The 21,065-nt window shown below is 35.9% G+C and overlaps 1 protein-coding gene across 3 annotated transcripts in view; it reads right to left on the bottom strand.

Moving 5' to 3' along the window:
- LOC115455992 (rho GTPase-activating protein 7) overlaps positions 1–21,065 on the bottom strand; it is a 273,226-nt gene that overhangs the window by 30,051 nt on the left and 222,110 nt on the right. For all 3 annotated transcript variants that reach the window (XM_030184836.2, XM_030184837.2, XM_037446756.1), the window contains one exon: positions 11,180–11,328. In XM_030184836.2, coding sequence (XP_030040696.2) covers positions 11,180–11,328 — 149 coding nt within the window. The remainder of the gene's footprint in view (positions 1–11,179; positions 11,329–21,065) is intronic.

Genomic DNA, 21,065 nt, shown 5'->3' with positions numbered 1-21,065 from the left:
CTTGGCGAATAGTGGGTGACCTGGTTGCGCCTCTGCATACCATGGGGATAAATGCGATTCGAATCCAGGACTTCAGCGCGGTAGTCGCACTCACCGCGTACAATTACAATTGCAACACCGAGCAGTCAAAAAATTTCATTAATTGACCCACGGCAATACAGACCGCTAGAACATTTAGCCTCATCCGGAACGTCAAAATGAATATGACAAGCTTGTTAGTGTGAATGGGTTCAAGAGATTAATGATATCGAATAATCTGGAAGTAGTACACCAATTTAGTTCCATGACGAGGGCAACTTAACGCCCGTATTCTATTCGTTATAATTATCTCTTTTGAAATCAAAATAAAAGAGATTTAAAATGAAGTAATTGATGATGGATACATCATATTTAATTAGATTATGAAGGTTGTTGCTAACGAAGATTGTATTTCTACTTTTATAACAATAGGCGTTTCGAAGTTTGATTGTGTGAATAAAATAAGAATTGGAATGCTTATTTAATATATGAAGTATTCAGGTGAAACAAATACTGAATACTTTCCATTTTAGCTAACCTTACGAAAGTCCCTTACTGAGTTCTTCATTCTAAATTATAGTTTTACGGGTTCCAGGACGAAAAATAAGATAAGCTTGCACAGTTGAGATTTATTTCTTCGTACTGAGAAATGTGTAGATACGGCATACCAGGTACCAATAGAATTACCAGCGTGTCGCTCCTTGGAGCAAAGCATATTGCTGAGCTGGGGCGTGATTGCGGCTGCATATTTCACAAATGGATATGTAGTTGTCTATTGTCTATGTATATCTTAACTGATCGCATTCTTAATAAAATAATGATCTATTTCAAAATTGTTAATTTGTGAACTATATTATTAAAGAACAGTAATTTATCGTGCAATGTGTCAGAGAAGTGATGGCGTCTAATGCATTTCGCAATTCGAAATTCCGCTTAGCCTCACGCAAACGTGGTACTAATAATGATTTCTTATGTTTACGCGAATGTTAGACATTGAAATAAAACTAAAAACTATTTAACGGATTTTATCGCGGTTTTTTATATTATTATTTTCTCCCTTCCCCTTATTATATTATTATGGTACTAATAGTTTATAAACACTTTGGTAATTTTGTCATTCAATTGTTCATTTTAATCAAACTGTTCAAAATGATTACGTATTTAATAAAATGCAGACAGATTACATACAACAGTCGTTGTTTTAACGTAATGTGAATATTACTGGTGGTAGGTCTCTCATATGTGAGAGTTTGCTCGGATAGATACCGCCGCAATGTCTATTTCTACCGCCAAGCAGCAGCGTTTAGTAACTGTTGTGTTTCGGTTTGAAGGATATTGTAGCTATTGTAAATACCGGTCATAATAAGACCTAGCATCTAATGCCTCAGGATGGCGAGCGCAGTGGAATACCTAACAATACTTTGTAATTCAAGGTGTTGGATGGTGTTTCTACTGTTTATGGGCGGTCATATCGCTTACCATCAGGCGAACGACAAGCTCGTCTAGTCATTTAAAGCAATAAAAAAAAAATAGATACAAAAGTCGTTGTTTTAACCTAATGTAAAAATGTAGGTCGAATATCAAAATGTGTTCAACTATCTATCTTTTAATACGTTCGCCTACTTGAAGATAATTTTGTAATATATTGAGTAATAATGCCAAACGAGGAGCTATTGTCTATCCGATAATCTGGTAATTTAATCAGACACAAAACATGCGATCCGTGATGTGATGCGACCTTTTTAAATATTCATTCTTGCGTTAAGCAACACAATCGGAGATGAACAATTTAATTGCGCAGTGTTACATGCGAATGCTATGATTCGATGCTATTTATAGAAAGATTCTATTATTAATATACGTTAATAATGGTATAGAAAATATCAGTAATTGCCTTAGTAATTGTGGTTCATGTTCATGAGGTGCTGCTTTTGTTTTCCAGGAAGGACAGCAAAAGTTTAAACTGGGTAAACTAAATAGGACTTTAAGTATTGTAAAGGTAAAATTATTATGCCTAAAAAAATTCTACTATAGAGCTGCAGAGTTCCTTATTAATAAATACCAAATAAATGTGTATTTGACTTCTACTCTGGGAGAAAACGTAGAAATCGCATACAAAATTTAGCACAGAAATTATGTTCTGATGTCACCAGAGACCCATATTCCCTACACTGTTATACTGGTAACATCAGAGTTAATTCTTCTAATTTGTTCACAGAACTTTGCAAGTAAATTCGTGTTAGTGAGTTATCGTTTTCCAAAGACATAAATCCCTCGCGGCTTCTGCGAAGTTTACGATATTCGTGCCAAAGTTTTAATGTTGCTGACATAATCTTTCGAACGTTCTGTATCATGTATAATAATATCAGCCCTGTATTGTATACTGTTTCACTGCTGGGCACGGGCCCCCTCTGCTACTGAGAGCGATAAGGCTTTAGTCCACCACGCTGGCATAGTGCAGATTGGATTGGATATACTTTCAAAAATTTTATCGAGAACCTCTCAGGTATGCAGGTTTCAAAAGGAAAAGTGGGCATATTATTTCCCTAACCTACCCCTTTGGGGATAAAAGATGTGAATATGCTTCAACTAAGAACATATTATGTATATCGATCATAACAATTTTAAGGTTACGCGTGGTTGGTTGGAAATTCAGTAAACCTTTCATGTAAAAAATACTTTGACTTTATTCAATGAAATATCTGCAGCGAACATATTGACATTAATACTAAAATAAAAATTCGCTGGGGATGACGCTTTCAAATAAATTGGTTTCTTTATGCTCATGCTTTTGTCGCAAATGGTTAGGCAGTGACGTAAGTAGTGCACTCTTTTTCTAGAGATTATTTATTAATACTATGATTTAATAGAGCGAGTGAGTCAACATTTTTGTTACCACCTCGAATACAGCCCACAATCTGACGGTTCATACTCAAACGATTGACCATATTAAATTTTACTCAAATTAGTAATGATATTCTTGAAACAATTCCTTGATAGCATATTTGCAAAACAGCGCCATCTCCCGGCACACGCTGGAACTAACACCAGGAACTAATTATCAAATCCAACGCAATTTCACGCCCAGCGTCGTGGCACGCCGACGGTCATTACCCAACACATCGCCGCGTGCTAACGTGATTATAATCGGGCGGGTTTATCGCATGTCGCATCGCTTATTTCGCGTCTGGTAGGACGTTGACTACGACCAAATAGGTTATTACGCTTAGCCTGCCGTGAGATTCGCAGAGAATAGATAGGAGTAGATGGTAATGACGTTGGTATTACAAGCATTTAAAGGTATCTGGGAAGGAGAAGCGGTGGTAATAACTGAATCTTTTTGCAACATGGTTAACAATGCTTTAATGAACCTAAATTATAGTGAAAGCTTGAAATAAAAAGTATGTCCTTCTGAGGGTTTTAACCTATATCCATACTAAGTTTCATCGTAATCCGTTTGGTAGTTTTTGAGTTTATCGCGTTTTATAATATGTAAGGATAAGAACATCGTTACACAGAATTATGTGTTGATTGTGTCTGAATTTAATATCATAAACCAAAAACAAACAATATAATTAAAAATATTTGTTTGACACCGAACCCGTAGCGTTTCCACTCAGGCTCTCACGTTGCATTAAGGCTGATAAAATACAATATTCCCAAAATGGGAAACATGTACCAACTTGACTTCTAGGAATTTTAATAATTCACACCCTTAAAGTTTCTCGTCTGACGTCACAGCTGTCCTTTCCAAGTCCTTTCGGACCTTTGAATATTTAATTATTCAGTTAGAGAAAGTTTGAAGTCGCATCTCACGTTTTAAGAGTTGCGGTTGCTTGGTAACGAAACTGTAGGAAAAGAATTATAATATCACCTTGTTCCTTCTAACGGAGCGTGAAAAAACAATTAAGCAGGTCGGCATAACTATGCCCACCGTCTAGGGATGTTTATCACTTTCCGATCGACATGTTCTTGGGCATCTCTTCACTTACCACCAGGCGCAGTGAGTGAAACCAATTAAGCATAATTTCTGTCTATTTTGAGTTTGGAATTTGTGCCCGATATGGCGACTGGCTTGCCCCCTACCATATCATGAGACGTAACACATTTGGCGAAAAGTGGGTGCCCTAGTTGCGCATTTGCACCCCCTACCCCTTTGAGAATAAATGCGTGGTAATGTGTGTAGTATAATTTCTGTGTCAACTATAAATTATTGGGTTAATCATAATAAAATAAGAAGGATATTCACATAATATATCGCAGCACTGAATTTGTGCTAAAACAAGATATTGCTTACTGCAATACCTATATTCGCGAATGATTTTCACAGGAGCCATGCTTATTACGTTGTCAGGCAAAAGAAAAACAAACAAAAAGAAGCCTTTCGGTCTTTATAAGAATATCAATCACAACCCTATTTAAATCAAAACTGACGAATTTTTAGTAAACAATTTTCTCATTTAGTACAAAAACTAATATTACTAAGGAACAGAGGTATACAGTTTGGGCAATCAAAACACTTTTTTTGTTAAATATTCTTTTGTAAGTTTCGAATAATGGTAGTAAAATGAGTAAATATTTTTAAATCAATTTACGTCAAGTTTGTGTAAAACTGTTTTGTGAATTTTGCTTATTAATATCTAGTAAACATCGGTCTACAATTATTTTTTTTTGGAAAATATTGAGCGTTAGATAGTTCTTAAGATCTGCGCTTTTTTATAGATTAGAATGAAGAGATGAGCATGCCATTCGCCTGATGATAAGCGATACGACCGCCCAAAACAGTAGAAACACCATCCAACACCTTAAATTACAAAGTTTTTGGTATTCCACTGCGCTCGCCATCCTGAGACATGAGATGTTAAGTCTATGTCCAGTAGCTACACTGACTACAATGTCTTTCAAACCGGAACATAACAGTGACTACACACTGTTACTTGATTTTGGTGATACCTACCCTGTATTAATTTCATCAAATTACTATCCCGTCTACACATTACCTAATCTATGACGCATAGCGATTATTCGATATTGTAAGAGTTCGTTGGGGCTCGAAATTAGGCGGTTATTATGTGAAATATTCAATACTGGATTATAATGGGTCACTGAATATATTGACGTATTAGTTATTGTTCGGGATCACTGGCTATAAGGCCTAATTGGATTTTAAAGGTTATTTATACCGTGTTAGATAATAAATTTGCTTGACGCGTTTTTGATGTGACCCAGATTAGGTCAGTGTGTTTGTCGAAATAAACTTTTTCAATACTTTTTTTTCTCTTTTTTTTGCGGGGAAAAACAGCGTTATTGTTTCCACCACTTGTGTATAAACGGTTATGTTGCTTTCATCGGTCTTACGGCCTAATGTCGGCAATCGGGAGTATTGCATCCGAGCGAGCATTGGACCGAGTCCCTAACCCCTGTACACCCTACACCGGCATACCAACCAAAACCCGCGGTGGCCTTCGGATATGGGACGGCCCCAGGGTATCTTGTTGCATTACGATAGTAAATTATTATTAATATACTCTAACAATCTGAAAATTCGCAAATTACTTATGAAACATTTTAATGTGTGAACATTCGTACTCAATGAAACTTGCACCAACTATAACACCGCCACCCAAGCGAAAAATATAAAGCAAAACTATCCAAGCAAGTTACTAAGTTAAATAGTCTTGTGAAGTCAAGACGCTGTCAGCCGTGAAACCGCTCCAGTTCTGACCGCGCAATCAAAGGACTTAAGTCTTGGAGTGGACTTAACGTCTGTTCACTTTAAAATTGACTTACAAGTAAATTCTACTTTTTATTAAGAGTTACTGGAGCGTATTACAGGTTATTTCGTTTAAACCAAGGACTGTCTGTGGCGCAGTAATATCGTAGAACGACTTCCGCTCTGAAGTCTCGGTGTGCTAGTGGTAGGATATATATTATATCCGCCCGGATAGCGACCAACGTACAATGTGTTTTTTTTTTTTTTTTTAACGGATGATCCCGCAGTCTACACCGAGAGGAACCTGCGAACGGTATACTGGTTCCTCCCGGCTTAACGACTGCGGGGGCCAAAGGAGTTTAGGAGGGGAAAGGAGAGGAATTGGGGAAGGGAGGAGGAATTGGGAAAGAAAGGATAAGGATAAGGACTGCACATCGGCGACCACTCAGAGTGAGTTATTGTGTTATACGTACAATGTGTTAAAACCCGCCATAGTTGACCTCGTGTGTCGCGTTCCGGGATCAGCCTGTGTATAGCAAACCAACAGGCCGGCATAATTGTGTCAACTATCGAGAGGTAATCAACTCTCGTCTGTCGATACTCTATTGGACCCCATTCCACTTACATTCAGGTACATTAGGGTCATTTTTCCGTGGCGGTATAAAAAGAAAATCCCGGATCGGGCAAAGTGATATTAGACCTATCTGCTCAGCCCGGAGTCTGGAATTTGTGACCAACATAGTGATAGGTTCCCCCCTATTGTATTATGGGACTGAATACGCACTGCGAAAAATAGTTGCTACAGTTGCGTTTCTGCCGACCACTTCGGAGATAAAAAGATGTGAGTATGTGGGTTTGTATAAATAAATTGTTTTTTTTTTATCGAACCTGTTACCCCACGAACTTATATTCACCCTCTACGCTACGATGTTTATTTCCAAATCTACTTCATAACACTTGAATAGCTTCAAGTAATTTTAATAGAAACTAATTTATAAAAATCAAATATAAGAAGACGTGATTTAGGCAACAAGGAAAGCAATGAAATTTCCTAAACGAAATATTTACGGAGCTTTACAATCGTATTTTTATAAGAAAATATTCGTACATTTTCAGTAAAATAATTTATAAATAAGTTACAGGGATGGTATATTTCCTTTTTTAAGAAGTAGTGTTTCAACAATTTATAATATTAATAATATATTTATTATATTTATAAATTAAACTATGATAAAATTCGTGTCCACTTATTTTTTAATATACTTTTATATGATAGTATAATGAGATAGACATAAAAACTTCATCTAAATTAAGGCTCTTGAATTCAAGATATTTTAATCCGCATTAAATTAATTAGCGTTTATTTTTCATTTGTTCATTCTAACATTATTAAACGATAAAGTATTTCATCATTATTTAATCTTATGTTGTCTGCGTATTACATTGTTATATTTATATCCAAAAATAATCATATTCTAAGTTAATCAATTATTTTATTAGCCAAATAATAATAATACGCTTATACATTGATTCTTAATCGTATCCTATTTATCACTTAGTGGATAATGGTGTCGGTTGTGTAATGTTTAAGTTCCTATACTATTGTTTTCAGTCAAAGTCTTATTTCACGATGATTTTTTTTCCAAATAAAATAAAAGCCCCATGACAATGCATAAACAGTTAATACAAAACTCATAGCTTTTCGTACCTCCGCATGTCCTTATACTACATTCGTTCTAACACACGTCATGAAATGTTATTATATAGTGTTTATAATTACTAAAATTTTCTAAAGCACACTTATGGTGACAAAAATATGACACGAATCTATCAGTAGCGCATACCGATCGGAAATATTTCACAAATCGCCGACCTCAACTCAGATGAACTCTAATTGAAACCTACCGCACCAGTAACTACCTAATACTTGCAACCATAAAGACAAATAGAAAGATATCATCTTAAACAATTTTCCCTTCGATTTCCCATGATACTGTTTCCTCGATCGTAAAATCGCGTAGTAAACACCGTTGGCTAACGTAACTCCATAGGTTTACGATTATTAAGGTTTATTTGAACACGATCGTTCAGTGTCAGGGCGGTTGTATATATATAAATGCATACATTGTATATTAATGTCATTTATTACACTACATAAACACACATCACGCTTTTATGCCATAAGGGGAGGCAGATAGGTAGGTAGGTGCAAAGGGCTCTTTTCGTTGTAGGGCGTGAAAATTTAAAATGAATTTTTATTGATGTTTGATTTGTTGGAAACTTAAAAAATATATATTTTACATCTCTCTCGCATAGCTTATTGTGAAGTGTTATTTTTAAGAAGAGAAAAATGTGGTTTCACCATTCATGTCAAAATAACCCTGTATAACAATTAAGTCCCAGAGTCCTTACATAAGGGACGGTTCCGAGAAGCTTTCTCAGTGCAACAAGATACCCCAGGACCGTCCCGTATGCACCGAAGAAGGCTACCGCGGCTTTTGGTTGGTATGCCAATGTGGTATACATTGGTTGAGGACTCAGTCCAATTGTCGCTCGGATGCAATACTCCCGAGTGTCGACATTGGGTCGTAAGACCGGTGAAACCAACAACCGTTCCACTCACCCTCCAAGCTTTAACCCGTTTATTTCGTAAAAAAAAACATACATGTATGTAAGGAAATATACTCTGTTCAACATAATTCAACAGGTGGCGCTGTGTGTATCTAACCTCTTAAGCATAACTCCATATATTTTCCTTGTTTAAAATTATAAAAAGTGCACAAATTGGATTTAATTGCGAACCAGTCAGTTTCTAATACGTGTAAAGCTGGCGTGAATATAAAGTTGCCGTTCCTGACACTGCCCGTGCCCAGCACGAAACTGCTTAACCAAACTTCTTGTAAACATTGTGTTTCATATCCACTGTCTAGTAGGAAACGATTACATTACTTATTGGATTACTATATACTTTATATAATAGTTGTTTGATAAAGTTAACACTTTATTGAGGTAAATTGTAAGGATTTTGTGATCAGTATTTATGCTAATATTGTTTATTATTTTGACAGCCCCGAGGTTTCGTATCGAGTTAGTAAAGAGAAGCTATGGGGTGTGGGTTCGATTATCGAATTGGTAAAAGGGATGAATTATTATGTGTTGATTGGTTTGTTACTCTATAAACTATTGTTTTCCGAATTTTTATAAAAGTATTTATTATTACACTTATACCCCCTTATTCATAGACGTTATTTTATCTAAGGACGGAGTAATGCTGTGATAACCTATGTCTGTTTCTCAGTGCCCAACGACATTGAGAAACAGATATAGGGCCGTTGTGATTGGTTAATATTGAGATACAACAATATTAGCCAATCACAACGGCCCTATTTCCATGCACTGCGAAGGCTGCCATTCCGTCAGCACTGAAAAACAGACTTGTTAACACTGCTTTGCTTCGTTCTTAGATAAAAAACGTCTATAAATACGGGGGATAATTTGCTTATTGTTAATATTGTTAATAATAATATTAACAAGATTGTTAGTACTTTATTCGGCTTAAGTATAATAGCGTATAGATACAATACTATAATATAGGTATTATAACTTCTAATTTCATTTTTCTGATATCTTAAAAAAGCTAATTATAGCCATTATTTTAAATCTAAATAACCAGAATAATGTAAAGCAATTAGGCGTGCCAAATGATTCAATTAGGGCTATAAATTACTACATTTTCATAACCAAAATGACCTGTAATAACTTAATAAATATTAATTATTTCTACTACCGACCCATTATTATTATTAAAATTTTTCAGTATAAGATTTTTTGAGTTAATAGGACATGGTTAATTTCTTTTATAAGAAACTAAAATAAAGGTTTGATTTTTTGTATGTTTGTAATGAATAAAGTCAAAGACTAATAAACCGATTTTGAAAATTCTTTCACTAGTAAAAAGCTACATTATTCCTAAATGTTACAGACTACTTTTTATCTCTGGAATAGGCGTTATGTGGGCGTAACTGTGAGCTAAAACTAGTACAATATTTAAAGGCATATAGAGTTTTTAATTTTTTTTATTGCTTTGAATGACGACACGCCCCTAATGATAAGCGATACGACCGTCCATAAACAGTAGAAACACCATCCAACACCTTGGATTACTAAGTAATGTTTGGTATTCACTGCGCTCGCCATCCTGAGATATGAGATGTTAAGTCTCATTATGTCTAGTAGTTACACTGGCTACAATGACCTTCAAACCGGAACACAACAGTGACTACACACAGTTGCTTAGCGACACAAATAAGACATTGCGGTGGTACCTACCACCAGTAAATAATTCGAAAGTAATCCGTCGTATTAACAAAAATTTAATCGTTTAAAATATCGCCCTGTAATACATTTAATCAGTGATTAACCTAGTTTTGGTTTCTAATTATAATTGCCGTGAGAAATCTAATGTTAAGGAAAACGCTGGTGAAAAAGTTTTATTAGTTATTAATTATAAGAGCGGATTAAAGTACATATTTGTATCATATCAATTAGATTTTTATATCCACTTTAAAGTCTAATAATGATTTCTTATGTTTACGCGAATGTTAGACATAGAAATAAAACAATTTTTCCGACTTTTATCGCGGTTAGACTACTTTTGTTTTTTTTTCAAAAGATGACGCTGGAATCATTTCCCTGGCGATTTATTACAGTATTTTAGGGACTTTTGTAGCGGGAAAAAGTTTTCATGCGATCGAAGTCGTGAGCAACACTTAGTAATTTATAATGTATGCTTAGGCTTTCACCTTTAAGCCTTCGGTGCAAACTCGCTATTATTTCATTAAATATTCAAAGTTTTCTTTTATAAACATTTTACAACGAGCTATTAAATTTTATGCCAATATTATTTTTCATCTTTGATATATTATGTATTTTACATCTAAAATATTTTTATGTGATTTTAATGAACCGTACGTCTTTCTTTTGACGTACAATTTATTATAAAATCTATTGTTGGTGTTTATAATGTGCCTTTTTTACAAGATTAGATTCTTATTATGAACGTCAACTAGTCTTCATTGACGTAAGGAGCTGCCGGCTCTGACTGTACTGAGCTACATAATATGTAATCAAAGTTAAAAAAAAAAAAATATTGCTTTGATTTATGAAACGAGCTTGGCGTTCGACTGATAGTATTATCTATTTATTTATTGATGATTAATAAAGTTAAAATAGTATTTTGTTAGTCAATAACATAAAAAGTAAGCGATACGACCGCCCATAAATAGAAGAAACACCATCCAACATCTTGCATTACAAAGTATTGCTTGGCATTGCGCTTGCAATCCTGAGTCAAAGTATTGGCCATCCTGAGACATGAGATGTTAAGTCATATGTCGAGTAGTTACACTGGCTACAATGTACATAAAGTTGAAAAATGGGTCAACTCACCGATCTCTTCTGATGATGGTGGTGTTCTAGCTTCATGTTGGCACATCTGTTGAGCGCAGTCAGCCGTCGGAACAGCGACTGCAGCGAGTCGGCATCCAGGAACGGGTGGTCGTTTTGTACTCCTGAGACGTCTATTGGGAACTGTAGATCTGTGAGAGAAAACGTTGATTTAAATACATGTTTGTTATATTAATATCGCGGGCTTATGACAAGGTTGTATTTAATTTTTACTTATGTAACAAAAAATTAATATTGTTTTAATAATGCTACAACTTTGTTTTTGAGGTCCATAAATAAATAAATAAAAATAAAAATATGATTAAAAATTTCATGTTGTTAAAAATTAGCAAAAACAATCATAGTTCCCATTTTATTTTAATTCAAGATTGTTGGAAAATTTTAGTGAAAAACACTTCACATGTTATACATAATTCAATTTGCACATGTAATATAGAACTAACTTCTGCGTAAATAAGTCTAGATATTTTCCAGAGCATTACATAAGTCCATAACCTAATTTACCACAACTCACTACAAAACTGTAAATACGTTTGTAATGTACCGCGACAATCTCTTTGACACAAAGTGGTGCACACAAAGGTATTATGCAAAGTGGTTTCCACGGGACGTAGAGGCGGGAAATGTCTGTCTGACGTCACAGCGTGACGTCATTGTTGCGTTGTATGAGGTTTGATGGATACTAAACGGCAAAGGTTGCAATATGGTTAATATTTTGGTTTTTGAATAATATTTGAAGTAATCGCTCGTAAAACCACGGACAATTCTATTGTAGCTTTTCATATATACAAAAACGTTATGCAATAAGTAATGCAGAGGAGGAATGACTTCTTCAAACAACCAAGAATTGAAGTGTTTAATATTCAGTTATAAATGAACGTGCCCTGAGTTTGAATATTTTGAAGATTGAAATAATAAATCTAGATCTTTTTGTTGTTGTCAATGAATTTTAGGTAGTCCTACAATATAGATATTATAGTAGTCAATAAAGGCAAATTTTTCACAGATCATAATTGTTGTGTTAATATATATTGAGCTATAGGTCTCCTTATATACATTTATTAAAGTATTTTTCTTTTTTTTTTAGTAATTAGTTCTTGAATCTAACTGTTTATGTTTTAGTACTTTAAATGGACCTACATGTCTCTTTGTATTCTTATATATATATATATAGTAATTAGTTCATGTGTCTGATAAAAATATTTAATTCTAAAAGAATCCAAGTTCACTGAAAGATGTTTATTTCGATGTAATTACAGTGAACTACAGAACGCTTTCAAGCGGAACGAGCACTGCGTTTACTGAAGACGTGGCTCTCTGTATTTATTTAGGTCGGGAATTGTTTTTTTTACTAGAAAAGAAACGAAGTGATTTACGTACTATTATTATGTTGATAGTGGAAGCACTAAAACGTATATTCATATCATCATCATCATATCAGCCACAGGAAGTCCACTGCTGAACATAGGCCTCCCCCAACGATCTCCACGTCGACCTGTTGGAAGCGGCCTGCATCCAGCGACTTCCTGCGACCCTAGCCAGGTCGTCCGTCCACCTTGTAGGCGGGCGTCCGACCTTTCGTTTGCCTGTACGTGGCCTCCACTCTAGAACCTTTCGACCCCAACGGTCATCGGTTCTTCGAGCTATGTGTCCGGCCCACTGCCACTTCAACTTGCTAATCCTATGGGCTATGTCGGTAACCTTTGTTCTCCTACGGATCTTCTCATTTCTGATTCGATCTCGTAGGGAAATACCGAGCATAGCCCTCTCCATAGCTCGTTGAGTGACCTTGAGCCTCCTAATGAGGCCCACAGTGAGAGGCCACGTCCCGGTGCCGTATGTTATCACTGGTAACACACAACTATCAAAGACTTTCGATTTAAGGCACTGAGGTATTTACTATTCATATACGTATATCTATAATATAAAAATGAGTCGCTGAATATCTTGCTAAGCGCAAATCTCGAGAGCAGCTGAACCGATTTCGCTAAGACTTTTTTTATAATATTCCTTGAAGTACGAGGATGGTTTTTACAAAGAGAAAAATTTAAAAAAATTGCCTGAGAAAGTCTAAAAACAGCACTTCTATATTACCATACAAAATATTCGTAGTAATACTTAAAAGTCAATTTGATTTTTAATACAATACCATAAAGTTTAAGTGTTAGTGGAGGGGTTCCGGGAAGGCAAAACAATTGAGTGACGTTAGTATCGTATAAATATTAATGTCGATATGTCGACTGTTAGGCGGTACGAAGTTCGCCGGGTCAGCGAGTAACATATATAATACATTAGTATAAAAATGAACGGAAAAAAAAGCTTACCGCTTGCGTGACTGTAGCGATAGGACCACCCATAAACAATAGCATATCACTTCTCATCCTGGACATAGTTAAATCTTATATCCGATAAATGTACGTATGCATAATTGAATTGCTCTTTTTACCAAGATATGAATCAATATTGTTTATTGTTAAATAATTCTGCGATGCGAAGCGGCCTTTTTTTTTTTTGGTTTCGCGGAGAAAGTCCCTTATTACTACCGCCCAGCCTTCGTGGGGGGCGACTGAGCGGTTATGCTGGGGTAACCGTGCCTTACGGCCCGGCGTTGAGCCGCCCGGATTTGATGACGACCTTCGGGCGACCGCCGGGCCGAGTCCCTAACCCTATATACAACTTAAACCTATGCACGGCCTACCAGCTAAAACTCCGCGGTGGCCCTCTTCGGCGCATTAGGGACGGCTGCGGGCTTCCTCTGACGTTGAAGTGTCTAGTCTGCGACTGCAGCCGCCCATGCGCGGTGCTGCCTTGCGGCCCGTCTCCTATTGGGCTCAGAAGCCCCCGCGCACCGAAGGACGCCCTCGGCGTCTACGGCAGCGTGAGGCCAACTACACACACTGCCGTCCAACCCGGGGGATGCGAAGCGGCCTGCGCTGATTGCAGGCCGCTTCCAACATGTCAACGTGGAGATCCGTAGGGGAGGCCTATGTTCAGCAGTGGACCTCCTGCTGAGATGATGATGATGATGAAATAATTCTGCATGCTTGGAAAAAGTATTTATCGCCAAAATTTAGAAATACGATTAGAGGTGGGTGGAAGTAAAATGTCTAGTAATTCCATTGGAAGCGATGAAAGCCTAGTTGGGAGTGGAGTGGGCTGTCGAGACGAATGTTTGTTGGTTCGAAATCCAAGGCATGTACTTCCGACTTTTTTAAACTTATGTGTGTATTCTTTGTGAATTATCGCTTGCTTTAATGGTGAAAAAAAATTGTAAGGAAACCTGCATACCTCTGTTTAACAATGTTGAAGATATGCGCAATCTATCAATCCGTATTAGGCCAGCGTGGTGGACTAAGGCCTAATCCCTCTCAGTAGTAGAGGAGGCCCGTGCCCAACAGTGGGACAGTATATAATACAGGGTAGATATTATATATTTATACTATTACATAAGGCATTATGTCCATTATATTAATGATTACATAAGCACTTGACGGAAATAGACACAGAATTTACTCTTCAAAGGGAATTTAACCCGTAAGCACGTATAAAAAGGTACATTTTTGAAGTACCATTAGCTATGATGAATTAAATGCTTTGTGATCTTATCTCTTTCACCCACTCATAAAAGCAACACTTAAAAATAAAAGCAAAATATTTCCCCGCATTTCAAGCATCTGAAATACAGAGCTCGAATTGCAACATCATTTTTCTCCATAATTAACCTGGTATACCCGGATTAAATATCCGAGCCGCGCAGCCGGGTAACCGTTTCCAATTAGTCATGCGCATCTCGGATAAATCTCACCCGGGTGAAATTCTAGTGATTAATGTAACGTTCCAGAATTACAAGTTAGAACTATTCTGCTAGAAGTTGGAAGGTTTATGAATTAATTAATTAGTTAGTGCACCGTATATTCTTTCATAGCTTTTTGTCTAACACAATCAATTTTAAAACTAATTGATAATAGCATAATTTTCAAATTACTGTAACAGAAGTTTGCTATTTGTGAGCATGATATAATTTCAAGCTTAATATTATATTAGTAAAATTATTTTCTAACAAAGGAATATTTGACTGTTGCGATTTTAATGCATAAAAATATAGATTCTAGACCTTATTTAGATAATATTGTAGCATATAATTCGAAATAGCAACACAAAATATGCTGGTGATACCATCATTTTCATACATGAAATTTGTCTGTTACCCAATTTGATATTGTTTAACTACACGAACCACAGTGCGGAGAAAACAGAACACAAAGCCGGAACATATCAATTCGTTAATAGATGAACATACAGCCCGGTGAATCGATTGAATCACTAACTCGTTGCAATAACTAGGTTACCTGCCGGACTGCGAATGAGTGTTGCCGTCATTCCCGTCACGTCGCGTCGGAAATTTATTTGTGGAGTTATGAACTACCCGCTTTTACTTTATGAAGGAAATTATGAAATGTCACGTTGCATGGAATCATTTTTATCACTGCTTAACTTTACTTAATCCTTTCTTAGAATATTATCTCTGACGAGTTGTATAACTAAGTCATATAAAGTGACTTGACCAAGGAGTATGACTAATTTATTTTGGAAGTTTAATAATTACCGTAATGAAGGCACGAAATGATTTTACAGACTCAATAAAGCGCATAACTACAATGCTAAACATTTCGATGATAAACAATTTGCATACATTCGAAACGTACCATTTAATAATTCGATCAATGGATGCAATGATCGAATCAGTATCGGTGACTAGAAACGCAACATTAACTAGATTACCTGAGCTTGTCGGCTTCTGTTTGCTGTCATTTCAGTGCGTCGGAACTTTATTGGTTCGTGATATGCGTTTCATATTCGATTTGAATTTGAATTTCGAACTTTAGCTTTGTTTGTTTCGAATGTTTTAGTTTTAAAAGTGGCGTGTATGAATTTTGTTTAATTTCATTGTTTTGAACATTCTATTTTATGTTATATATATTCGATTTTAAATTAAGAATTTTAATTGAGTTTGATTTTTAGTGAAGTGATTTTTGAGGTGTCTCATACGTCTTATATTTCTGAAGAGAAAAGTAAAGACTCCAAATACTTCAACCTTTCTACTAAACTCTTTAACTAACCTGATTTAGTATAATCAGTGTGGTTATATCCGTTGAAAAAGGCTATAAAAACTCTTTAATGCTGAAACAGGGGCTTATCATGAAAGTAGGTGGGCTGTCAGCGTATCGCCGACATCCGGTCGAAGGTAGGAGGGAAGGCGGCAGCGGAAACGTTTGCGAGCATTCGCGTGCCGACTCTCAGGCAAGTAGGTCGTGTTGAGTGAGATATCTACCTATAAATTATGAATTGCATGATAGCGTCGCATTTTATATTATGATTTCTTGTATTTCAATAGCCGAGATAAAATGTTTTGTTTAGAGATGTTTTATTTTTTAATTATTGGTTATTGTTTCATTGGCTGATCATTAGACTATGCAAAAAGGTCAGGTGGCATGTATTTTTACCTAGAAAAACCTTAATCCTAGTTAAAAAATACCTTTTTTACTTATTGTATTTGATTTGCTCAGAATAGGATCCTTTAGGTCATTCAGTCGTAAAATCAATGCCATTAAAAACTTTTACCTCGACCCCGTTTTGCAGAGATGTTAGGGTAGGTTGATTTTAAATCGATAAAAAAAATACGTTGATACACAACATGAATATTTATTAATGTTTGTACACGAATGGTCCATTCATTTGAATGTTTACATCATAAAAAGTATTGCTTTATGTTCGTACGCGCTGTGTACAAAAAATCTGTGCAGTATTTATCGAAATACAACGTTTTTCTCACGGCTTTGCCCGCCTGAAATATTTTTTCCGGGATAAAAATTCTGCTCTATATTTTAGGAGATAAAAAGTAGCTTATATCCCTCCCGGGGTCTCAAGCTATCTTCATACGAAACTTTATCGAAATTCGGTAGTTTTGAGAGCAGAGAGTCGCGACGGTTAATTTGTTTTGTAATATGCACGAATATTTTTTGTTGTTTTTTATAAGGCACCGACTCCAAAATTGGTAACTAGTATATAGGTCATATTAAATTATTTTTGGATTTTTAGTGGTTTTTGAAGGCGGTATAAGTTTCTCTTAAAAAGATTTTATGAAATACTTATGTCAGTATGCTTGATTCGGTGGCGTACTTTTGCTGCATGCGCGGTATGGCAGCGCTCTGAGGTCCTGGGTTTGAATCCCGGGTCGGACAAAATTATATTTAGGTTTTTCTGCTCAGTATCTGCCTGGGGTCTAAAATTTGTGTCCGATATGGCGATAGGCTCGCCCCCTATCTCATCATGGGACGGAACACATTAGCGAAAAGTGGGTTCCCTGGCTGCGCCTCTGCATACCCCTTTGGAGATAAATGCGTGATGTGTGTGTGGTGATCCGGTAAATACGACTCATATGAATTTATTGCCAAACATATTTGAACGTTATATGGTCCTCATAAGTTACTATTTGTTTAGGATCCGTCAAAATTACTCTCGCGTCAGTTAGGGATAGAATGGAAACGTAAACAGTAATAATATTTAAAATGAGTTCCTTAAACACGAATTCATTATGTTCCTTAAACACTTGAGGCGCGCAAAAGGGTACAATTAGTTAATTTATAATTATAATTAATTGTAGGTAAGGATTTGTAAACAAATATAGTAGTACCTAAATAGTTTTAAATAGCTTATCATAAAATAATTCGGAATTCTTAGCATTAAATATCTTATGTGTTAAAAATATATTTTCACTTAAATTAAGTCAACCGTGAAATTTTTGCAAAGAAGTTTAGTATGAAATAAAATATTTTAGTAAAGTACTTAACATCTTATACATTTTGATGTGAATATGTAGTGAAATTAACCATACGCTGGCAACAGTATTGTGAGGTTGTTTAAAATTATAAGGTTTGGAACGCTGTACTTGTATTTCTGAGATACCTTATACTATTACATAGCGATATAATTATATAGGATATAGCCTAGTTGGGAGTAGAACGGACTGCCGAGACGAGTATCCGCAGATTCAAAACTTAATGCACGCACCTCTGACTTTTATAAAGTTATGTGTGTATTCTTTCTGAATTATCGCTTGCTTTAACGGTGAAGGAAAACATCGTGAGGAAACCTGCATACATGAGAAGTTTTCTATAAGAATTTTGAGGGTTTGTGAATCTCAACTCGCACTGGGCCAGCATGGTGGACTAAGGCCTAATCCTTTTCAACTCTAGAGGAGACCTGTGCTCAACAGCGAGACATTATATGATATAGGGCTGATATTATTATATTATACAAGTTAATTCAAATTTAATTGTTCTTAAATCCTCAAAAACCTTACAAAGGGCTGCAATTGTACATCCGAACTATAGGCAATTGTGAAGTTAGCGCTTTGCATAGTTCCTATCGGCCGCAAGTGTAAAGCTCCACATGGGGTCGTTAAAATTAGCTCGCGCCCGACGAACTGTGAAATACACGGTCCAACGGCCCCGCCTTTTATCCTAAATCCCCGACAGATACCACAGGTTTATTTTATTAAAAGGTATATTTATTTTTTGTGACACATTATTTGGACGGTTTTTCGATTGGTATAATAGCGACGTCTGGGTTGGCAATAAACGTATTTGAAAAGTTTTAAGTCCTTTTTAATGCGGAAGGTTGTTTGAAAATATTGACTATATTTTCTTTTCCTCTGGTTATTAATAAAAGAATTACATAAGGATCTTTGTGAGTAATTGCGTGATCTTTTTATTTCAAAATAAGGTCACGCGGCCCTATTCCGTCTACGGGAGCATGTCCATCAGATTGTAATTCTAATCGAAGGACAGCTTTGATAGTCGTACAGGTAAATAGGTGATTTTTGTCTCTCTTACCCGTACAGAATCTGTCCTTTGATTAGAACGCCTGTAATTGCAAAAAGACGGATTCACCCCCAAATAGGGCCTTCTGACCTAAAATAAATAACCTTATAACAAATGATAGACGTAATACATTGCTATATCAAGACTTTACATTTACAGCACCATCATTATCACAAACAATGCAAACGTTTTAAGACGTTTCCATAATCCCCATTGTGTTTGTCCATTCGAGTTGTCCAATGTTCATAATTTTATCTCTCATAATGGAATTTTATTCCAGATAACTCCAGCCAACAATAGAGTTTTATCTGTACCGGCTAACTTGTGATAAGACCATCGGTTTAAAATATTCACTTAATGCATAATTATGATCAGTTATGTTTGCAGTGTCGTAAGCTATGAAATTGGATGTCCTAAGTTTGATTTCCGCGAATAAATTCGGTGATGCATTTCTAACTTAATGTATTACATAATTTAGTTATGAGTTATGTGGCCGAAAAAAGTCCTGTTCCTAATAAGGTCTATCCTCCATGTATTTGGTTTTTATTTGTGAAAGTGTACCCTAGAAGTTTTTGTTAATTCTTTTATTACAAAATTTAGCAATATGTAGAGATATTTTGCAATTTAATCAAAGGTTTTTCTTAATAATATTTCATGAAACGAATTTATAAATATTGGTGGATTGGGTGGATATTTCAGAGTTTCGCAACCTTACAATGATATAATTTAAAAAATCGTTGTAAAACAAATAAACTTTATCTAGAAATATTTTTTTCATATCCTGTTTCTGACTAATGCAGAGTTGAATAGATTATAATATATGAAAGCTTGGAACTGTATTTTCTGTTAAAAATATCTTACCACGTGCTCCATCAAATCGGAATTTATGTGGGTGCCGTGAGCACACCTGGCAGTTCTAAATCAGACGCACGTATCTAAATACAATATCTTAAATATATATCTATATGTCGCTTTATTACTACTATTACACATGCGCGCGCAGTCTAACAATCATACTATAAAACACACAGTCACCTTTTACCCCTGAAAGAGTAATCAAAACCTTAGTAGTACACCTACTTTTCTCCATTATATTCCATACGAGAAATCCATATTGTTCACTATCTCAAGCATCCCTTGATACTGATTAGAAATCCCTTGACATTGAGCAGAAAGCTTATCACTTTCTAAGACCCGGGAACGAACTATCTCCAGCTGTTATACCGCATACGCCACCGAGACAGGCATAAACAACCATATTTTATTGTCTTAGTAAGCATACGAGAAAGTAATCCGCCTGATTACAAGCATGTGATAGGACTCTTTCTTTTAATTTTATCCGTGGTGCTTTATAACTACTTTATCTAGTTGCAAACGTCCGAATCCTTGAGGTTAAAACCTCCTTAGTTCATTATTTTGTCTCCCGCTTTGCTATGGAGGGAAGTGGACAATTAATATTTCCAACTACTCTCTATCTTTCTATTATAATTTAGTTGCGGGATAATGACAAATTAGTTTTCCCTGAGGCTCGCCGAGCTTCACTGCTCGGTGTCATAATGCGTGCCACTGCTGATCCTGGCGTACAGGAGTTGTATTGGTGGGTGTGAGGGTAAAAATTCTCTGATGGTAAGCATTCGCCGCCGATGGATATGCAATGCCAAAAACATTATCAAGCCATTGCTTACTGGGAAAAGAAATTCAATCTTTCTGCCTCATTTAGACTATCGGCGAATAAGTAGTGAATCCATGAATTATGAATAACGAATACATAAAATACATACTCTTGTTCGTGACTATTGGTCTGTATTCGGCGAGTATGTAAATCAGGGGCTACATTGTTTTTAAACACAAACAAAGTCAATTTGTACGACCAGTCATACATGACCTGTTGATTCGAAGACGACCTATTCCCATTTATAGTGGGTAATGGCGCGGACCAGTGAGCCTCTGTGGGCTTTCATTTGCACCTCGATCGTATTTGAGTT

The sequence above is a fragment of the Manduca sexta genome, chromosome 6, assembly GCF_014839805.1.
Source record: "Manduca sexta isolate Smith_Timp_Sample1 chromosome 6, JHU_Msex_v1.0, whole genome shotgun sequence".
Taxonomy (NCBI): Eukaryota; Metazoa; Arthropoda; class Insecta; order Lepidoptera; family Sphingidae; genus Manduca; species Manduca sexta.
This window is presented reverse-complemented; position numbering and strand designations above follow the sequence as displayed.